At 41.1% G+C, this 20,450-nt stretch overlaps 1 protein-coding gene across 1 annotated transcript in view; it reads left to right on the forward strand.

Moving 5' to 3' along the window:
• LOC126237161 (methylosome subunit pICln) overlaps nucleotides 1-20,450 on the forward strand; it is a 63,562-nt gene that overhangs the window by 20,050 nt on the left and 23,062 nt on the right. Inside the window, exon 3 of the mRNA XM_049947014.1 lies at nucleotides 17,877-18,032. Coding sequence (XP_049802971.1) covers nucleotides 17,877-18,032 — 156 coding nt within the window. The remainder of the gene's footprint in view (nucleotides 1-17,876; nucleotides 18,033-20,450) is intronic.

Raw genomic sequence — 20,450 nt, forward strand, 5'->3', positions numbered from 1 at the left:
ACTCCACTAGTTCTACGAAAGTATGGGAAGCCATCAGGAGGATTTCCGGGAAACGCAGCCAACTACCTGTCACGGCACTGCTGCATCAGGGATGTCTCCTCACGGCGCCAAGAGACGTTGCCCAGACACTGGCCATGCATTTTGCGGAATCTACTGCCACTATTAACTGTTATCCAGATTTCTGCCGCTACCGCACTGCCATCGAGAGGGGTCACTTGGACTTCCAGTCTCCAAATTCTGAACCCTACAACTGCCCCTTCACAATGTGGGAACTGGATTCGGCACTGTCTGTGGCTCATGATACTGCGCCCAGTCATGATCAAATCCTGTACAGCATGCTGCAGCACTTGTTGCTGCCATCCAAGGAAGTTCTCCTGAATTTTTTTAATGATATGGTCATCTGGCACGTTCCCTGACTCGTGAAGGGAGGCGATTTTGATTCCTCTCCTCAGACCGGGGAAGGACCGAATGCATCCCAGTAGTTATCGGAGTATTGCTTTGACGAGCTGTGTCGGGAAGACATTGGAACACATGGTCATCCGTCGCCTGGTTTGGCTGCTCGAGACCAGGCAGCTCCTTAGTCACTCTCAGTGTGGCTTTCGGAGATGTTGTTCAACTATTAGACAACTTGACCCTGCTTGAGGCGGCAATCCAGCAGGCCTTCCTATGTAACCAGCATTATCTACGTGTATTCTTTGACATTAATAAGGCGTATGACACTACTTGGTGTCGCCTTATCCTCAATCAACTCCATCAGTCGCCATTAACAGTATGACGTCCACTATCCAGAGTCCTGCCCAGTGCTCCTTGTTTGTGGACGATTTTGCTGTTTTCTGTTCTTCCTCCAGTCTTGTCACTGCTAGTCGGCAGCTGCAGCTTACGATAAAGCGATTAGAGGCATGGACTGCGAAGACGGGTTTTACCTTTTCTGCAGACAAATGTGTGTGTGTGTGTTCATTTTAATCGTTCTTGACGTCCTTTTACCTCCCCTGAATTGCGTATGAGGGACACCATTCTTCCTTTTAGAGACACTGTGAGGTTCCTGGACCTCACTTTGGATTCCAAGTTGTCGTGGTTGCCGCACCTTAAAGACCTCAAGGTCCGGGCCCTGAAGGCACTGAATATTTTGAAGTGTCTGAGCCATCGGTCCTGGGGAACAGATCGGGGGCGTCTGCTGCAGTTTTATAGGGCTTTTGTCCGGTCGCGTCTTGGCTATGGATGCACCGTGTATGGGTCAGCGAGGCCTTCATATCTGAAGATTCTTGATGCAGTACACCATGAGGGTATCAGGCTGGCCACTGGTGCATTCCGTACCAGTCACATCCCCAGCCTGTGTGCTGAGGCAGGGGAACCGCCGCTCGCCATCCGGCGGAAACTCCTCATGGTGCGCCGGGCGTGTCAATTCCTTGCCTGTCCTACCTCCCCTGCGTACCCTACCGTTGCCCGACCACCTATGGAACGTGTCTTTTTTTTCCAGTCGTCCCAGGGCAACGAGACCATTTGAAATTCGTGCCAAGCATTTGCTTGAGTCCCTTGGTGTGGAGCGTGTGGCACCCCAACTCGAGGGTTTTACCCGCCTGCCTCCCTGGTTGCTCCAGAGGCCCAGCGTCCTTTTAGACTTGTCAGAATACCGGAGGAGCTGCACTCCTGCGTTTGGTTTTACCTCCTTGTTTTACGATATTTTAAACCAGCATCCTGACCATGTACCAGTATTTACAGCTGGCTCTAAACAGGGGGACTCTGTTGGTTGTGCTGTTGTTTTCCCTGATTGAGTCGTCAAGTTAAGGCTTCCTGCGGCATTTACCATCTTCGATGCCTAATTGTTTGCGATCTTGCGGGCATTGGCGCAGATGAGATGTGTTCCCAGTCTTAAGTCTCTCATCTGTTCTGACTGCCTGAGTGCCCTTCAGACCATGCAACACTTGTACCCAGCGGATACGGTTGTCCACAACATCCTTGGTGCCCTACTCCACCTGCAACGGCAGGGGAAAGAGGTTTCTTTCTGCTGGGTACCGGGGCACATGGGTATTAGGGGAAACGAACTGGCCGATGTGGCTGCCAAAGATGCACGTTCCCTCCCTCACATTGTTGAATGTGCCGTCCCCCTCCATGCTGTTACCTCCCTTTTGCGTTTTTGTGTTATGCGTCAATGGGAAGAGGAGTGGCTGGCAGTCGGTGAAAATAAGCTGCGTCTGGTCAAGGCCACCACGCGGCCATGGCGTACGTCCTACCAGTCATTCAGGCCGGATGAGGTTCTCCTCGCTCGCCTCCGTATCGGGCACAGTCCCTTAACGCATGGTTTTTTACTCCGGCGGGAGGACCCCCCCAATCTGCAGTGCTTGTGGCGTCCAGATTACTGTCCGCCACATTTTACTTGACTGTCCTTTATTCTGACCAGAGGGCGGTGGTTTCCTTGCCACCGGATTTGCCCTCTATTTTGCAAGACGACACAACTACTGTGGTTAAGGTCTTACAGTTTTGTGTCCTGTCCAATTTGTTGCCTCGGATTTTAGGGAGAGGATTTTAATGTGCTGCTGGGTGACTGGCTCACCCAGGTTTTAGGTAAGAGGTCTGCCAGTCACGATTACCTACTTGTTTCACTTTGAATTCTGTTCTCTTTTCCTTGTGTTTCCTTTCCTTTTTTAGTTTGCTTCTTCTCCTCTTGTTTTGCCTCTGTATGTGAGGATTTGGAACTGCGTCAGGTATGTGTCTTTTAGCCGTACTCCTTGTTTGCTGTCCGTCTTCATCCCTTCACCACGTGTTCCTGTTTCTATGTGTTTGGGTGCTGATGACCACGCTGTTTAGCGCCCGAAAACCTCAACCCCCCCCCCCCCCCCCACACACACACACTCGCTCTATCTACATCATTCTGTGGTTTATTAAGTTTTCAAATTTATACTGACTTTTCGACCACCCTGTATTTCTAACAGGTCGCAGGAAAATATTGTGAATGGTGGTTTGAAAAGCGTTACATTCAAAGCAGATTTCCTTTTAGGCATGATAAACTATGTGTGAGATGTGCGATGAATTTCTTAAATCACAAAGCGTTTGACTCTCATTTAAAAATCAACTGTTTGAGGACTACCATTTAGAAGAATGCGAGCCCAGAAGGTCAGACATTTAAGTCTTTATTGAAAATTTTACTGGGACTTTTGTGTGATGTATCTTAAAGTGTAACACGCGCAAAAAAGATCAACATTTTATGTGGAAGCTTAGCTTCTCTTCCAGCTTATTAATTTTAGAGACATAATATTATATGTGAATTCTATGTATATAAATTTAAACCATTAACTTTTCTTATTTGTGTGTTCACACTACTGAAGAGTGATCTTGCTATTGGCTGACTGCATCCCCTGTCCTATGCTGTCATCAGCTCGCGAGATCACGTGACATGAGCTATGACTGGCTAACAAAGGGCTTCGCAATCTTGATTTCAATGCTTCGGAAAGTGACATGGGGGCCGGCCGGAGTGGCTGAGCGGTTCTAGGTGCTACAGTCTGGAGCCGTGCGACCGCTACGGTCGCAGGTTCGAATCCTGCTTCGGGCATGGATGTGTGTGATGTCCTTAGGTTAGTTAGGTTGAAGTAGTTCTAAGTTCTAGGGGACTGATGACCTCAGATGTTAAGTCCCATAGTGCTCAGAGCCATTTGAACCATTTTGACATGCGGTGTTTGGTGGAATTCAAATTTATACCTTTGTAATACGAAAACATGCAACGTACATGTTGCTGCACATCAAAGGTCTTTCAAAACGTGTTCCCCCCTGAGTTTCATTTTCTAAAGTGCCTGGAAATTCTACGGCGGTATGAAATGAAATGATGGTGTGGCATTGTTGGCCGGGAAGCCCCTTGCGGGGAAGTTCGGCCGCCGTATTGCAAGTCCTTTTTAGTTGACGCCACTTCGGCGACTTGCGAGTCAATGATGATGAAGAACACACAACACCCAGTCTTCGAGGCAGAGAAAATCCCTGACCCCGTCGGGAATCGAACCCGGGACCCCGTGCGCGGGAAGCGAGACCACGAGCTGTGGACTACGTCGGTATACAGAACCATAAACATTCAAAGGATTGATGAGTTTTTCAGTGCTGAGGAAGAGTATACTGTCACTTAACACGGAAAAAGTGTATTTTCACCCGGGAGAAAGTGTGGTTTTAATCGGGAAATCCGGGAATTTTTTTTCTTTGTCCACGTATACATCCTGACAATGTTATATTTCTTCCTCCGGATGAAGATAATTGGCGCCAAGGGGTACTTTAGATGTCATTTGTTTCAGAAATTGTTGGAAGATGGCCAGGGCAGAAGTGCTGCCAAAGGGGAGATGCTGACATTGGAACAGCCCAGTGTGAGTGTTGATGATGAGGAAGGACTTCGTCTCATCATGCAACGGAAGTTGCAGTTAAGCATCGTGGAGATCAATCTTGGAAAAGAATATGATCCCTTGTAATTTGTCCATTAATTGCTCGGGCCGAGGGAGAGTATAGGAAACTGAGAGACTGGGCTTAAACGGCGGATTTAAAATTGGCACATAGGCAAAGGCGGCCATTAGGTTTCTTGACAGTGACGAGGGGGATATCCATTGACTAGTGGAAATGAACGTAAGGACCCCCTTCACAACTCTGCTGAAACAGTGTCCTAAATAGCTTGAGGAACTTCCTGATCTTTTATGAACCTCGAGCTGGGCTGCATCCTTCAATGTAATCTGAGTGAAAAAACCTTTACCCCTATCCAGAGAGTCCTCGAAAAGCTGGTGGAATTTGTCACGGAGCATTGTGATGCTGTCATAAGAGTTAATCATCGCCACGTTATCTGAGATCTGAAGACCAAAAATGTCAAAGGCATTATGGCCAAAAATGTTCGGCCTGCCATAGGAGTGGAGCACCATGACTGGGAGTATCTTAGAGGTAGATTGGTAGTGCATCAGCTAAGTGCAGGTGCGCAGGACAGCAATGCAATCCCCATTGTATGCAGTCAGGGCCTGTGTTGGAGTGTCAAGTTACGGAGAACAGAGCTTCTTGAACATGCCTCTATTAATCAGTCACTGGCGACCCAGTATCCAGTGGGAATTGTACAATGTAGTTCTGGATGCACAACTGAATGTACAACTTTTTTGGTTCCTATATAAGCAAGGAAGGATGCTGGGGATGACTGACAACTGGATTTGACCCTGATGCAGTGGAAACACCATAACAGGTTTGAAATGGAGACGACTTGTCAGAAACAGTGGTGCAGGAACACAGCATTATCACCATCGACCTGATTGACATCCATTGCCTCTGAGCCGTAATTGGACAGGAGGACAGACTGGCCGCGATTGCAACTTGCCAGTGGGACAGAACCGCTGCAGACATGACATGGGTTGTTTACGGAGTCCAGTAGAAAGAGAACACCTGTCTGAATGGGACTGACGAGTGTCAGGGGGCAACAACCACTTGGGAGCAATGTCAAATAATTGCTACATCTTAATTATACAAATGACATCCTCACGGGAGGGGTCTGAGAGCTTGAGAACCTCCACATGAAGTTGGGAATGGGTAGCATTTTGAACAATAGTGTCCCACAACAGCGTCAGCATAACGCTTACAAAAAGGACAGACAAATTTGCACATGGGGGTTATACCACATGCCTCCATGAGCCATTGCTGGTATGACTGGGAAGGTTGACATTTTGTGTGAAAAAACTTATAATGAGCAGAGGTGACCAACAACTGGAGCATCAGTGACATTAGAGGAAGGAACTGATTCTTGCTGAGTAAGGAGAAACAGCTTAATGCAGATACGCGAGATATCAACACCAACCCAAGAGAAGAAATAAGAGAGCTGAACATTACCTGAAATGTTGCAGGCTGCAAAATGTTGAAACAGGTGCTGTTTGTATTTGTCCCATTCTTCCACTGCAGGATTGAACTTGCGAAACAATGGGGCTGATCGGTGTTGGCTGCTGCTGTTATCAGCATAGGAGAGGTGCTGATACGAGGCTTCCTGCATTAGCTGCAGGTCTTCCAACAGCAATGTCAGCTTCGCCGTCAGTTGAGAGAATTGCTTCGATTTATAGTTCTTTGAGCGACACAGGTACCTCAGGTTGGGGAGTCGCCATGGTGAAAAGGAGAGAAGAAACAAGGAAGACAAAAGCAAAGGAATGAATGAATGAATGTCCCCCCAATGTCATTTGCACAAAAGAAGAGAAGAAAAGAAACACACAGTGACCCCCACATCGCAGGTGATGATTCACCTGATCAGAAGCAAGGGAGAACCGATGAAACCAAAACTATCAACCAGCCTCTGTCACCATTAGTTGTTGTATCCGGGAAGTGCGGAACAACAAAGACTGGAGGCTTGAGTGAAAAAACAAGTTTAATCTCTCAATTGAAGTTCACACAAGATCTGAATACAAACACTGTCAGTTGGCATTGTACGACACGTCCCTATCACAATCGTACAACATTGTCACTTCGAGTCTGTATATGCCTGTAGTTACTAGCAGCAAGACCAAACACTTCGCGAGACTGCAGCCCGACTTCACACTGCTGTCTGTGGCAGTGCATGTGCTTTTAACTAGTCCAGGTGCGCAGGAGTACACAAGCCGCCAGTGTGCTTGCAATGGAATGGCATGGCTTGATTGGCCCATAGTCGGTAGCTTTGTTTTCCATATGTATGCTGGCTGGTGTTGCTGGGGTTTCTGCAGAAGCGGCTTTGGGATGGTTGTGCCTGCACTGTTAAGGGGCAGTGGTGCCGCTGCGCATCAGTCTTGATCTGAATGCCGTGCGCCATGGTAAGGTCATTGATGATACTGCAGTACAGAACCCATTTCTTGGTATCGCTGAGACATTTGGTCCCATTCCAACATTCTCTCACTTTTATTTCTCAGAGACGAGTCCCTAATTTTTACCCTTATTTCCTTGAAAATTCCACTTACAATGTAATGAAATATAGGTTTATTAAAAATAAAAGCGTATGAGCATTTGTTATACTTTTTTCAGGATCTTGGCAACGGGAGAATTTTGCCTATCTCTAGTATTTTCATTTTGAATCACTATAGGGATTGTCAGTACAATTGTGGAAGTAGTACTGTCACCATTTATCTATTAACTTTCATCTATTTATTTGCCAGTTCCTTCAACAGAAAAACTTTTGGAACAAGCAAAGGAATTTCCTGCCTAATGGCAGTTTCCCGATGGTAGTGGGATGGAATGACCTTATGCATTATGGTACTTTAAATTATAGAGACAATGATGTTCAGAGATTAACTCACAGTGTGTTACACCCCATGAGCGTTTCATGGTAGTTCACTTTGTCTAGACATCATGTGACAACACTATGTAGGAGGCCTTTGAGGCATGGCTCTCATTGCAGCACTGCTCACCGGTGCAGTGCTGTGGCTGGAGCTACACCAGCCATGTGTTGCAGCCCAAACTCAAACTGCGCAGTGTGCGAGCAGGCAGCCCCTCTCATCATGGAGGATGCTGTGGCAGCTGCAGATCACCATCACACCTTGGACAACGCACCTTTAGACGTGTATTGTGATAAGGGTTCTTGCTGAAAACAGTGTTTCAGAGACGATATGAGGAAGGCGTAACAGGAGCAGGTCTAGATACGAATATACAGGATGTTTCCATAAGTGTGCAAAAATTTAACAGGACTAGGGGATCCTCAATTGGAAAATTTGAGGTCGGAAATGTGATGTCAGAGAAGCCAGTTTAAGGGGATGCGGCAGTAAACTTGTTTATCACTTTGTCTAGCATAACTGTTTTCCAGCTTATTTACAACTAACATGCATAAAAGTTTACATTTTTTATATCCTGCAAGGAAACAAGGATGGTGAGCCATATCTTCTACCTGGCCATCTGAATGGTCAGCTGTACTTCAGGTTCATGAAAGAATTGTACCTGAACTGTTGGAGAAATAGCTTTGGCTGTTCGTGAGAGGATGTGGATACTGCATTACGGTGCAGTGACTGACTTCAGTATGGTTGTCCACAACCATCCCAGTGCAGTATTTCTTGGTTGCTGGATTGGAATGGTAGTTCTATTCCATGGCCTGCGAGTTCACCTGACCTGAATCCACTTATTTCCCATGGGGATATCTAAAGTCACTTTAGTACAAGACCCTAGATAAGGAGATGGAATTGGTTGCCAAAATTGTAGCTGCCTGTGATGTGATTCAAAACACACCAGGTATAGTTGTTGGGGCGTGTTAGAACCTTGTTCGCTGATGTCATGCTTGCATTTAGTTCGATGGCTACCAGTTTCAGCACGTTTTGTAAGATAAAGTACAAATGGTACGTTCATCATATCACTGATGGTATTTGCAGTTACCTGTAACTAATGTAAATAAAAAAAAGTACACAGTAATATGATTTTACTCCTATTATCTCATTAAGATGGCTTCTCCAACCCCAGGTTCCCTACCTCAAATTGTTCAGTGGAACATCCTCTGTGTTCTGTTAAATTTTTGTACGCTGTTACAGAAACACCCTCTATATACGTGATTGTTGTTGTTGGATGCTGCTGCTATGCTGAAATGAAGAGGATAGCTGCCAAGTCACAGGGATAGAGAACTGCATTAAACCAAATGTTGGGTTCATCACAAAACAATAATAGTTACCAAAATTGGTGTAAGATTGGCAAACAGATAAACGGTGGAGAGAATTCATGGTCAGTTATGTCATATAGTGAAGAACTGACCAGATTATGAAGAATGGGCATAATGTATGGATAATTTACCAATGATTGTTCAGAAGACAAGAATATCAGCTAAGTTGAGAGAATTTCTGCCAATTGAAAGCATTATTACTGTTAACAAAGTGAATTGGGAAAAATGCCTATGAAACCAAAAACAGCTCACACCTAGGGACAGACACAGACTGTTGTCTGAAGAAGTTAAATCAGCTATAGTTGTTTCAACTCTGTGAAAAGCTCACAGGAATGTAACTTTCAGTTGACATTGCTGCTGACAGTGCAAGTCCCAGTCTCCTTTGAAATCGGCTTTATATTGGATACCATAAAATCGTCATTTCTGAAAGTATTTGTATGGAGTGTTGCCGTGTATGGAAGTGAAACGTGGACGATAAATAGTTTAGACAAGAAGAGAATAGAAGCTTTCGTAATGTGATGCTACAGAAGAATGCTGAAGATTAGATGGGTAGATCACATAACTAATGAGGAGGTATTGAATAGAATTGGAGAGAAGAGAAATTTGTGGCGCATCTTGACTAGAAGAAGGGATAGATTGGTAGGGCATATTCTGAGGCATCAAGGGATCACCAATTTAGTATTGGAGGGCAGTGTGGAGGGTAAAAGTCGTAGAGGGAGACCAAGAGATGAATACACTAAACAGATTCAGAAGGATGTAGGTTGCAGTAAGTACTGGGAGATGAAGAAGCTTGCACAGGATAGAGTAGCATGGAGAGCTGCATCAAACCAGTCTCTGGATTGAAGACCACAACAACCATAAAATCTGTGTTGGGCTTCCTTTCAATGGAAGTTGAGTTGGTCTCGACAATCTAAAGTTTAAAGGGAAATCTCCAGATAGTGACACTATTTATCCCGAGTTCTTGCAGCATGCAGCTCCATAGATAGTGTTTTCATCAACATCCATTTTTAATTACTTTGGACATAAAGTCCTCCATTTTGTGTGCGACCATATTTGGCTCAATAATATGCTATTGTCTTGTTCCCTAAATAATTTTTTTATTATACTCTTTATAATGCATTTCGCTTAATAGCATCAACAGATCTGTGGCACAAAGAAAAAACATTAGAAGGGCTAGGCCTTTACAGAATGACGTTTGGTGTAGTTTTTGTGACTTGAAAGTTGAATTACGTAACTTAGGAGACATAGTATCCAGTCAAAGTTAAATGTCATATACAACAGAGGACTGCTGTAGCTGTGTGGCACATTACAAACTAAATATGTTCAGCCACCAGGTGGCAGATGTGAACAGTGCATATGGAGTATGATCTTCTACATAAGTTTAGTGTGAAATAATTGTTCCACTCCATGAATATAACTGCAGCCTAAACATATTACATTATAAAACACATTGTTGTTGTACATTCAAAAATGTGTAGCTTGAAATGCATAATGCTACTTTTACAAGGTATTTTAAAAAATAACCACAACTGCAATTGGTATGTATGCAGAAGAAACATATGACTGCGATATTAATACGTTCTACAATAATAATGTAAACCTTAATGAGCAATGTTACTTATATATGGGGGAAAAGGAGGCCGGGAGAGGAAAGAAACGATTCATATGACATCCTAGAGAGAGGATGATATATAAAAGCAGAAATTTCATAATGGCAGCAATAACAAAAACAGATTGACACTATAACACACATTGTGACATGGCTGTAGATATTGTCCAAGTGTAACATTCTTGTGTGAACTTTTTACACAGTAAATATCATTCTTACATGAAATTACATGTAGTAAAACAGTTATCAGTACACTAGACATAGAAATATGTTTAATATGTTCAGCAGTCCATATGTTCAAATAACTTGGAGAATGAAGCCAAGTGTCATTGTCGACAACCACTGGTATTTCAATAGGTGCACATACTGTCATTTTCAAGGCAGAATTGCAACAAGTAAATGCTGTACCTGCGAATTTAAAACCTAGGTTTGCAGTGCGGGTCCAGAAAGCTAGCTCTCTCTCTCTCTCTCTCTCTCTCTCTCTCTCTCTCTCTCTCTCTCTCTAGTAAACAATAGTGCCGTCACACAACCAAAGATGACCAACATCAGAAGTTATTGATAGCAAAAATTATACCCAACAGATGAGGTAGCAGTAACTCACTTAATTTTTTGATGAGGAAGACAACAGGATTCTCTGCAGAATTTAAATAAATACCCCCCATCTCTATTTATAAAATTTCTTTGCTAACTTAATATTAACTGCTTCCTTAATAACACCATCCCAGTGCGTGGAAGGGTATGCCAGAATCTCCGTGTTGTTATATCCCATAGGATGACTGGTGCCAAGGGAATGTTCTGCAATAACAGTTTTCTCAGCTGTTATAAACATTTGTGACACTAGGAGTTACTGTTATCTCACCCATTTGTTATTAATGTTCCATATTGATAACTTCTGACGTCAGTGACCTCTGCTTGTTTGATGGCACAAGTGTTTACTCTGTGTGTGTGTGTGTGTGTGTGTGTGTGTGTGTGTGAGAGAGAGAGAGAGAGAGAGAGAGAGAGAGAGAGAGAGAGAGAGAGAGAGTTTTCCGGAATTGTGCTCTGCAAAGCGTGGTTGTAAATTCCTTTGCACAATGCTTACTTGCTGCAGTTTTGCCTTGAAGATGACAGGGTGCACATGTCTAAAGATCACTGGTTGTTGACGATGTCATCCATCTGTATTCCTGTAAGTTATTTGGACATTATATAAACTGGGAGAAACTTGGTGTCACATCTGTCCAGATATTCGTCCAAGCAAAAACAAAAACATTGACTGTTATGTGAGGTGCATTATTACAAAAATGGCAATCAGTAACAAATCCCGTGTGACATGCACATCAGTCATACATTTACATGAAAATAAAATAAATTCCAAAGAAAGAGCTGCTGTAGGAGAAAATAATGGGAGCAGGGTCATCAAAAGCCTTGAGCAATTATCATGTTAGAGGTGGATCAATATCAAATTTACACAAAAGAAAGAACCCAATATCGCAAGGAAGCAGTGTTTATTATTATTATTATTATTATTGAGTGTAGTTTAAATTCTCTAAACCAGCCGTATATAGGTATTCAAAATATTGTAAAAATATTATCAGCTTGTGCATTACAGCACTGTAATCAAATATGACTGTCTTTATGCAGCAGAAACTTTAATTTTAAATAGGAAGGAGGATATTGAAGAAATTCGAAAGAAAGAAAGAAAGGAAGGAAGATTATTAGGAAAATATTAGGCCCCAAATTACTGATGGAGAAACTTATAGGCTGAGAAGTAATAAGGAAATAGAAGACTACACAGACATATATGGTGACATGACAAAACAAAGACTTAAACTTTGTGGGCACATTAAAAGAATGGCATACACTAGGTTGACAAAACAAATGGTAGAATTGGTTCTTTGATTTGGGGGAAGGGACCAAACTCTGAGTCATCAGTCCCATCATAGTAGGAAAGGGTGGGGAAGGAAGTTGGCCGTGCGCTTTCAAAGGAACCATCCTGGCATTTCCTGAAGTGATTTAGGGAAATCGCAGAAACCCTAAATCTGGGTGGCCGGATGTGGGTTTGAACCATCGTCCTCCAGAATGCAAGTCCAGTATGATAACCGTTGCGCCACCTCACTTGGTAATATTAGAATTCTATGAAAACAGAAGGCCAAATCTGAGCCAATTAAAAGGATTGCTGAGATTGCAGAGGATCTTTAAGTAGCCAGTGTAACTCAGGCAGACGTCACAGATAGAAAAAAAATTCAGTAAAAAAGTATTTGATTGGCAAGTTAGCCAGAGAGAAATTAGAAAACGAACTGGAACGCTGTGGTCTGATGAGAGAAAGAGATTTCGTTCTGAAAGGATGAAACAAATTTGGACACAAAGGAAGGCCAAGCCTCAAAAGTGACATTGACTGATTGTACCTCACGTAGTCCTATTGAGCCCATACGTGAGTAATAGTAATTAACAAGATGACACTCATGCTGTATTTTATTTATAGCTTATCCAACACTTTTAGTAGTCGGAAAGGCATCTGCAAAAATTATGCTATTGGGTTTGATTCACACTTTGCATCCAATTATTTTCAGGAATTTTCAGAAATATGCTTTCCTTTTAGCACTCTGTTGTTTTATTAACGTTCCTGGCATGAGCGTTGTCGGCAGGTGTCGAAGGGCATCCTAAATGGGGGTCATCTTTAACTTCTGTCTGACAATTTTTAAACCATGTGAACCATTTGTAACACTGAGTACAGCTTAAGCACTCATGACCATAAATTACTGCATCATTTGGTGTGTGTCTGTAAAGGTTTTCTCTAGTTTCTTGCAAAATTTAATGCAGACACACTGCTCCTCTAACTCTGCCATCTAGAAATTCGCAAACTTTGCAACACAACAGCCTGCTGAATACAGCACTGAAGAATAACAGACATACAGCATTGAAAATTCCAGCAGTTAAACATCAAACACAGGCATGTGCAGGGATGCTAACCACATTTCTCTGTAACGTACCAGTGGCACAAAATCACAAATGTTCTGGAATTTTTTGAATAGACCTTGTAGTTTAAGTCTCAGGTTCTGTGTGGCCATGTTAGCATGGAAGACAGATAATCATTCATATTAAGGATTGTGTAGTTGATATATTCAGATCTGGCATCTAGGTAAAGCTGGAGGTTGTCAGCATAGGAATGATATTTACTGGAGGAGAAATGACGGACACATCATTGACATAAGTGGGCTCAGGACTGACACTTGTTACACTCTTGCAAGAATATGCTTCCAGGGTGACTTTATATTCCCATAGACAAGAAGTTGCAGTCTGTTTTTCAAGTACATTTCAAACCACTTAAGCACACTCTCCGAAAATTTTGCTGTCTTATTTTTCTGAGCAATATGTCGAAGTTGACAGTATCAAATATATTGCTGAAGGCTAGTAGTGTCAGTGTTATTGTGGCCTCACATTTGTTCAGAACCTATTTCAGGCCATCATTTTCCTTAATTAAATCAGTGTTTGTCTATAGTGCTTGTAAAAGCTGGTCTGATATTTAAGTTGAATTTGTGTAACTATTCAATAACCTGGTTCTGAGCAATATATTCCCGGGCTTCAGATGTAACAGGCAAAATCCTGATTGATTGGTAGCTACAAGAGAGATTCATACAAATGTTTGGTACATTTGGTACAAATTGAGTACATGACTGGGCACCCAATTTTATTGTTAGGAACACTAGCCAATCTTGTTTCCATCCATGGTATTAATGAGAGGAACTCATAGTAATCATTTCAAAACTTCAAGATAATATGTCTTGTGGCTTTGATGACATTTCAGCTAAGCTACTAAAGGAGCACAGAGGAGAATTAGTGAAGCCTCTGAAGCACCTAATAAGAACCTCCCTCTGCCATGGGGAGTTTCCTGACCTTTTGAAAATTGCTGAGATGCTACAAGTGTATAAGAGGGCAACAAAAACTGACACAAAACTGTAGGCCAATATCTTTAACGTCAGAACTTGACAAATTACTAGAGAAAGTAATACTAAATCAGTTCAGCAATCTACAACATGATTTAGAAAAGGAAGATTGTAACATCAGTAGCAACTTTTATACATGAAATATTAAACAAGCTGTATATAAAGCAGACAAGGTTACAAGCATTTTCCTGAATATGAGTAAAGCCTTCGTACAGTTCTATTACACAAATTGAAATACAGGATGAGATGGGTAGCCTTACAGCTATATATGTTGTATTTGAAAGACAGGAAGCAGTGTGTGAAGCTAACTTATAAAAGGCATGAACAGTTGGTAACAACTAAATCAACCTACATGATTCTTCAATGTGATATGCCTCAAGGAAGCAGGTTAGTGCCTTTTCTGTTCCTTGCGTAGGTGAATGATTTAATTGAACCCCAAAATTGCAAGGTCGTGAGTTGTGCAGATCCCACATCTTTTGTCAGCTGGAGCCATGATACGCAAACTGCTGCCAACAGTAGTGAAATTAATTACAATGTTTTGTCGACTTACCTTACTGCAAATAAGCTATTTTAAAACAGAGAGAAGACACTGACAATGAAAGTCATGCTTAGCTATAAGGGCCATTGTAGCTTAAGGCAAATACAGGGTGACACATGGAAAATCTGCCCTGAGTGCAGATTGCTTGCCTTTTATGCACAAACTGTTCCCCACCATGACCAGATACAACAACAGATAGACAAATACATAATAATTGGATAATAAAGAAATAACAAATAAAAGGCCTGTGTTTACTGAATTGATCTACTGCATCAGTTCTCAAAATTTCACTATGGCTATTGTCCTTAAAAGTACTCTAACTTTATTGGGTTATTTGCATTCACTTTTCCCTTTGGACTGTCCCACAGATAAGTCATAAGTGGTTAGGTGCGACAAACATGGTGACCACAATCCTTTGTTGACAGTCCGTTCGTTTGTGAATTTTTCATGAATTCATGAGATTGACTTGAGTGAAGTGTGACAGGTCACCTCATCCTGTTGAAAGACAGCATACATACTTTCATAATGGGTCAACTGTGCATAAAATTCCTGGAAGATTCACATATACACAACAGTGTTTATTATTGTTTCAAAAAATATGGGAGCCACGATCTGATTTGCTGATGTGGCACACCAAACTCTGATTTTTTTACACCATGAAGAGGTTCCTCATTAATCATATAGGAATTGTTTGTTGACCAATATCTGGTGTTCTGGAAGATTACATACTTTCACTTGTTGCGACAATTTGCGTGTTGACTTCCTTGGACTCTGGATCATTCGTGCTCAAATATTTGTGACCACAGCAGGTGCACAAATGGAGAGGGCTCACTTCTTTTTTGCATTTGCAACTGACCCTGTAGTATGGCACTATGTCACCAAGTCATGTGCACTGCTCTTTGCTGGTATGGAAATGCCAGAAAACTTCTTTGCAAAAATGTCCCTATTTCCTTAAATGAACTGGTAGACACACAGGCCTCCATGATTACAATTCTTTCTTGAAGAGGATACACCTCACTGAGATATTTCCTTTCCATGTCTCAAAGAAGTTGCAATGGCTTTTGTAGCGATAATACATAACATAGTCACAACAGCTTTGAAACAATGGATGAGCAGTCCAGTACTCGGGACCGGTTTTTCGTGTGCTACCCTGTATATTTTGGAATGATACATTGGCATCTTCAGTATGGTACTGAGATATGGGATGGGACACCAGCAGTCTATACAGACTCTGTATAAATTCTGCAGGCAATCGAGTTCGTGAAACGAAACCCAGAACATAATATAATAAACAGTAATGTATATAACTAAAATACATGGGGAAGGGAAAACTTCCACAGAATTGAAAGTAAAATAAATAAATAAAAATGGCTGCAGATTGTAGTCTACATACAACAGGAACAACTTGATTACAACAGACTACTACCTGATCTCAAGACAGCTAATTTAAACACCTTAAAGAATAAACTGAAGCATTCATTAATAGAGAGAAGCTGCTATTCAGCAGAAAATGTCATGTTATGTCTCTCTACAGTGTACATAACAGTAAGTTTTGTTTTGGCCATAAAAAACTGATAATTTCTGATCCCGATTATTTGTGTCAATGAATGTATTTATATATACATGTGAACTAACGCTTTGTAATGTAAACTAAATCTCTGACATTGTCTGGAAACTGATTGTTATATGGACAGCAAATAAATAAATAAATAAATAAATAAATAAAAACAAGGTGGTTACAGCTTCTTATTCTTAGGGATTGGTCGGACGATGCTTCTTTTACATGGATTGGAATGTGTTCCATTCACAAGAGAAAAATATGTATATTAACACAGCTATTGGGCTATCTGCAATGCTTGTCCATGATAATGCTGATAGTGTCATTCACTGCTGTTCCAAAAGACATTGTAATTATTGCTTTTCTTATTGTGGTCATTGTAGCCAGTTTCAGATGGAAAGTGTCATGGTTAGTTATGTAGTTTGGAAATTCTTGCGTGCAATAGATCTTATCAGCATGAGGCTAGGATGGTGCTGAGAAAAATTTATTCAGTTTGTCAGTTGAGACATGGAAAAACAGTGTCTGATTTTGCTCATCAGACATCCAAGGTACAGAGATTCTTCCACATAATCATGGTTGTTGTTTCAGTGCACACAAAGGAATACGAGCCCCTGATTTTGGCGTTGCAGTCTCGTTGCTTCACCCTGTTTTGCAACTTCTTGCATTCTTCGTAGCATTCTGGTTTTGGATTTGCCTCAGAATATCTATGAGCAGCATCCCTGTTGTTAATCAGTGTTTGCATGTGGGAATGCAAAAATGATTTACTTTAGAGAATATAAACATAAAAATCTTAGTTTGATGCCTGTGTTGTTGTGCTTTTAGTAATGCAGCTGTAAAACCATCATTCACCAATGTTCCTTTCTCAATACTTGCAGAATGCTGTGACCTTCTGAAGCCAAGCACAGTCACAAAAATTCTTCAGTTCCTTATAACTTCTGTTAGCTTAAGTTAATAACAGGAAACTTGACACTGTGGGGTGCAATTGAAGCACATCTCATTGTTTCATTGGCTATATACATCCCCTATGGCCAGAAATAGTAATGGATGGAGCCTGTATTCACCATGTGAGAAGGTAGGACGCCGGGGAACTGTTAGTATCTGTGTAGAGTCCCTCAACCCCACCCCAGGAAGCCCAGATGAAATCTTTAACTGTATTCACAGGTTCATGCGGAATAAATTATGTAATTACATATAATAAAGTTTGTACCCACGCCAAGTGCTCTAAGATGTAACATGCATTTGTTTTAAGTTAAAAATTGCATTGCGTATTACACAGCTGTACTACTTTTATTTTTTAAAAGTGATCGATTTCAATCACTAATCCGGCATGCTTGCTCCTACCCGGTTCTCTCACTTTGAATTTTAAGTCCTTTGCTTCACTGGCAGTGCAAATTAATAATGCATTGTGTATTTCTTTTACCTGTATACCGCTGCCAGTTCTGTGAAATTGGTCGTTCTTGATAAACTTTCAGCTGTCTGGCACCTAACAGTCGTTAAAAATGTCTGATAGTACAGGATGACCCCAACATGATTTGTTCCCATAGGCCCAGCAGAGCATGCCACAACAATAGCGTAAATTTTGGAAAAAGTGCTATTAATACACAATTGTAGTTTGAATAATGAATTTAATTTCAGTTTACACTCTATATCTTCTGTTTCAGAAAAACAGCTAGAAGAAAATGCTGATGACGACAGTTCAAATTCTGAAATGACAGAAATGAGATTTATACCTGATGACAAAGGAATGCTAGATGCAATGTACCATGCTATGTGTGAATGCCAGGCTCTGCATCGTGATCAATCTGAAAACTATGATGGTAAGTTGTTATTTTATTCTTTGTTTCTTGTTTGGTAGAACATTACATTTCACATGTCTTTTGCTTAACCCTTTCAGACCCTCTGGCTTCAATTGTATACATTAACTTTTACTGTGTCTTAGCTGCAACAGAAATATTTTTTCTCCAATGGAAACCTCAGGTATACATTTGTAAATGTTTGATCTTTCTGTTATGCACAAGTGTTGCCAACTGCTGGCCATCACTAGAAAAATATCAACTACTCAGTGTAGCTGTGCGCAGCAGCTTGTGATTGCCACAATACATGGAAGTAGTTGGTTAGTTATATTCCACTGTATAATTAAATATTATTATTGTCATTTTGCATAGTAACTAGTAAATGGAGCCAAGTGTAAAAAGTAGATTTTGAAAACAGGCACATATTTTTAAATAAATCATGCATCTAAAACCATTAAAAAATAACCGAAGACCATTGCAGCATAAAGAAAAAATAATGTCCTCTATCCAGAAAAAATTCAGATTTGAAAAGATTTAACTGGATGCAAGAAGCTGAAATGCTTTGCTGCTGCTGCTGTTTTGGGCAAAATGTGTTGCATAATTCTATCTTTTTTCTTAAGTTAATGTATTGGCAGTATTTGTAAAATTATAGACTGTGTGGCCACATTTTGCCACACCTAAATACGTCATGTAACAGATGGCAAATGGTTTCCTCTGACACTCAGTGGAACTTTGATTTAGAAAAAAATGTGATGATGAGCTCCAAAATTTTTGAGCAATCTTACAGTTTTCTCACCCCTTACTACCGAAATATATCTTGCTGTTTGAACCAGGTGTGATTTTTTCTTCATACGACATGCGAAGTTCATGTATTATTACCAGTTTACATTCTTTTTTGCTGCAATAATGAGAATGAATGGCATTAAAGAAACTGTGAAATATTCGTAAATGTGATTAGTTTCTATTAGAGTACTTGAGGACCAACATACTACTTTGAAAAGGATTATTTCTTGTAGTGACATGTGGCTTTGAAAAAAAAGTAGTTTTTGTAGGAGTAGTTATTCTACTTATGATTATGAAGATTATGTGTGCAGTAATACTCTAATCTGCACCACTGTGATGTAAATAAATCCCGCCTTATACTATTGGTTTTGAAATTGTCCTGTTGTTCTTTAGTCAGTTTAGTTCCGTTCTCTCTATGGAACAAAGAGTGGGTTACCAATTTCATTTGAGACTATGTTGTTGTTATGTAGCAAAGAAGGTAAATGTTTTCACAAAGAAGGAAAGAAATGTAACTTCTTTGCTACATAACAACATTGTGTGATTCATGAGCAGTGAGAAACGTAAGTGAATTTCAGCAGCAGAATACAGTACACATACTGCTCTTCTTGCTCTGTAGAAGTACTTGTAATATCTTCAGATGATCTGCTACATCACATCTATACATTTTGTGACTGATGAACATAATAATTAATAATGCGAGTCATAACCTAACCTCTCAGCCGCCTTAACACTGCTGCATGAAATCCCAATGCTTAGCACTGTGAGCAACCCTGTAAAAGATGTTTTTCATGTGATGATTCTTAACCAGTGGAACATAGTGGATGGAAAAATTTTAGTGACTGATGCAGATTTTATTTCTTTCCTGTATTATGATTAACAGTTAAAGTCATTGCAACATAGTCCACAATGAATGTAATAGCTGGGATACATGCTCTTCGTCAGTTTGGTATTCTGACAGTACTCGCAGAATTGTTTTTACTAGGGCAAATTTTCACTAATACTTACGGTCTGATAGTTACTTGTGAGTACTTTCTGTAAGTGTCAGTCTTTCGAATCAGGTGTCAGAACCACTTATGCACGGCGGGCTAAGTGTGTTTGTGAGAGCTGAGAGATCACTTTCTGCGAGATTTTTCGGTCATTTTTCTGTGCTTGAAGGAATAGGTTGTGATGAAAGTGCATTGGGCTGCAGTTCTACTTTTAATACTTTTAGTAGCAAATGAAGAACATAAATGACTGTGTTTGTGTTGGATAAGAGAGTAGATTAGGCGGTGGGACGATTTTGGAGAATGTAAGAGCTCATTGCAGAGCTTGTGATATAATATACATGTTGTTGTTGTGGTCTTCAGTCCTGAGACTGGTTTGATGCAGCTCTCCATGCTACTCTATCCTGTGCAAGCTTCTTCATCTCCCAGTACCTACTGCAGCCTACGTCCTTCTGAATCTGCTTAGTGTATTCATCTCTTGGTCTCCCTCTACGTTTTTTACCCTCCACGCTGCCCTCCAATACTAAATTGGTGATCCCTCGATGCCTCAGAATATGCCCTACCAATCGATCCCTTCTTCTAGTCAAGATGCGCCACAAATTTCTCTTCTCTCCAATTCTATTCGATACCTCCTCATTAGTTATGTGATCTACCCATCAATTCTTCAGCATTCTTC

This window comes from Schistocerca nitens, chromosome 2, assembly GCF_023898315.1.
Source record: "Schistocerca nitens isolate TAMUIC-IGC-003100 chromosome 2, iqSchNite1.1, whole genome shotgun sequence".
Classification (NCBI taxonomy): Eukaryota; Metazoa; Arthropoda; class Insecta; order Orthoptera; family Acrididae; genus Schistocerca; species Schistocerca nitens.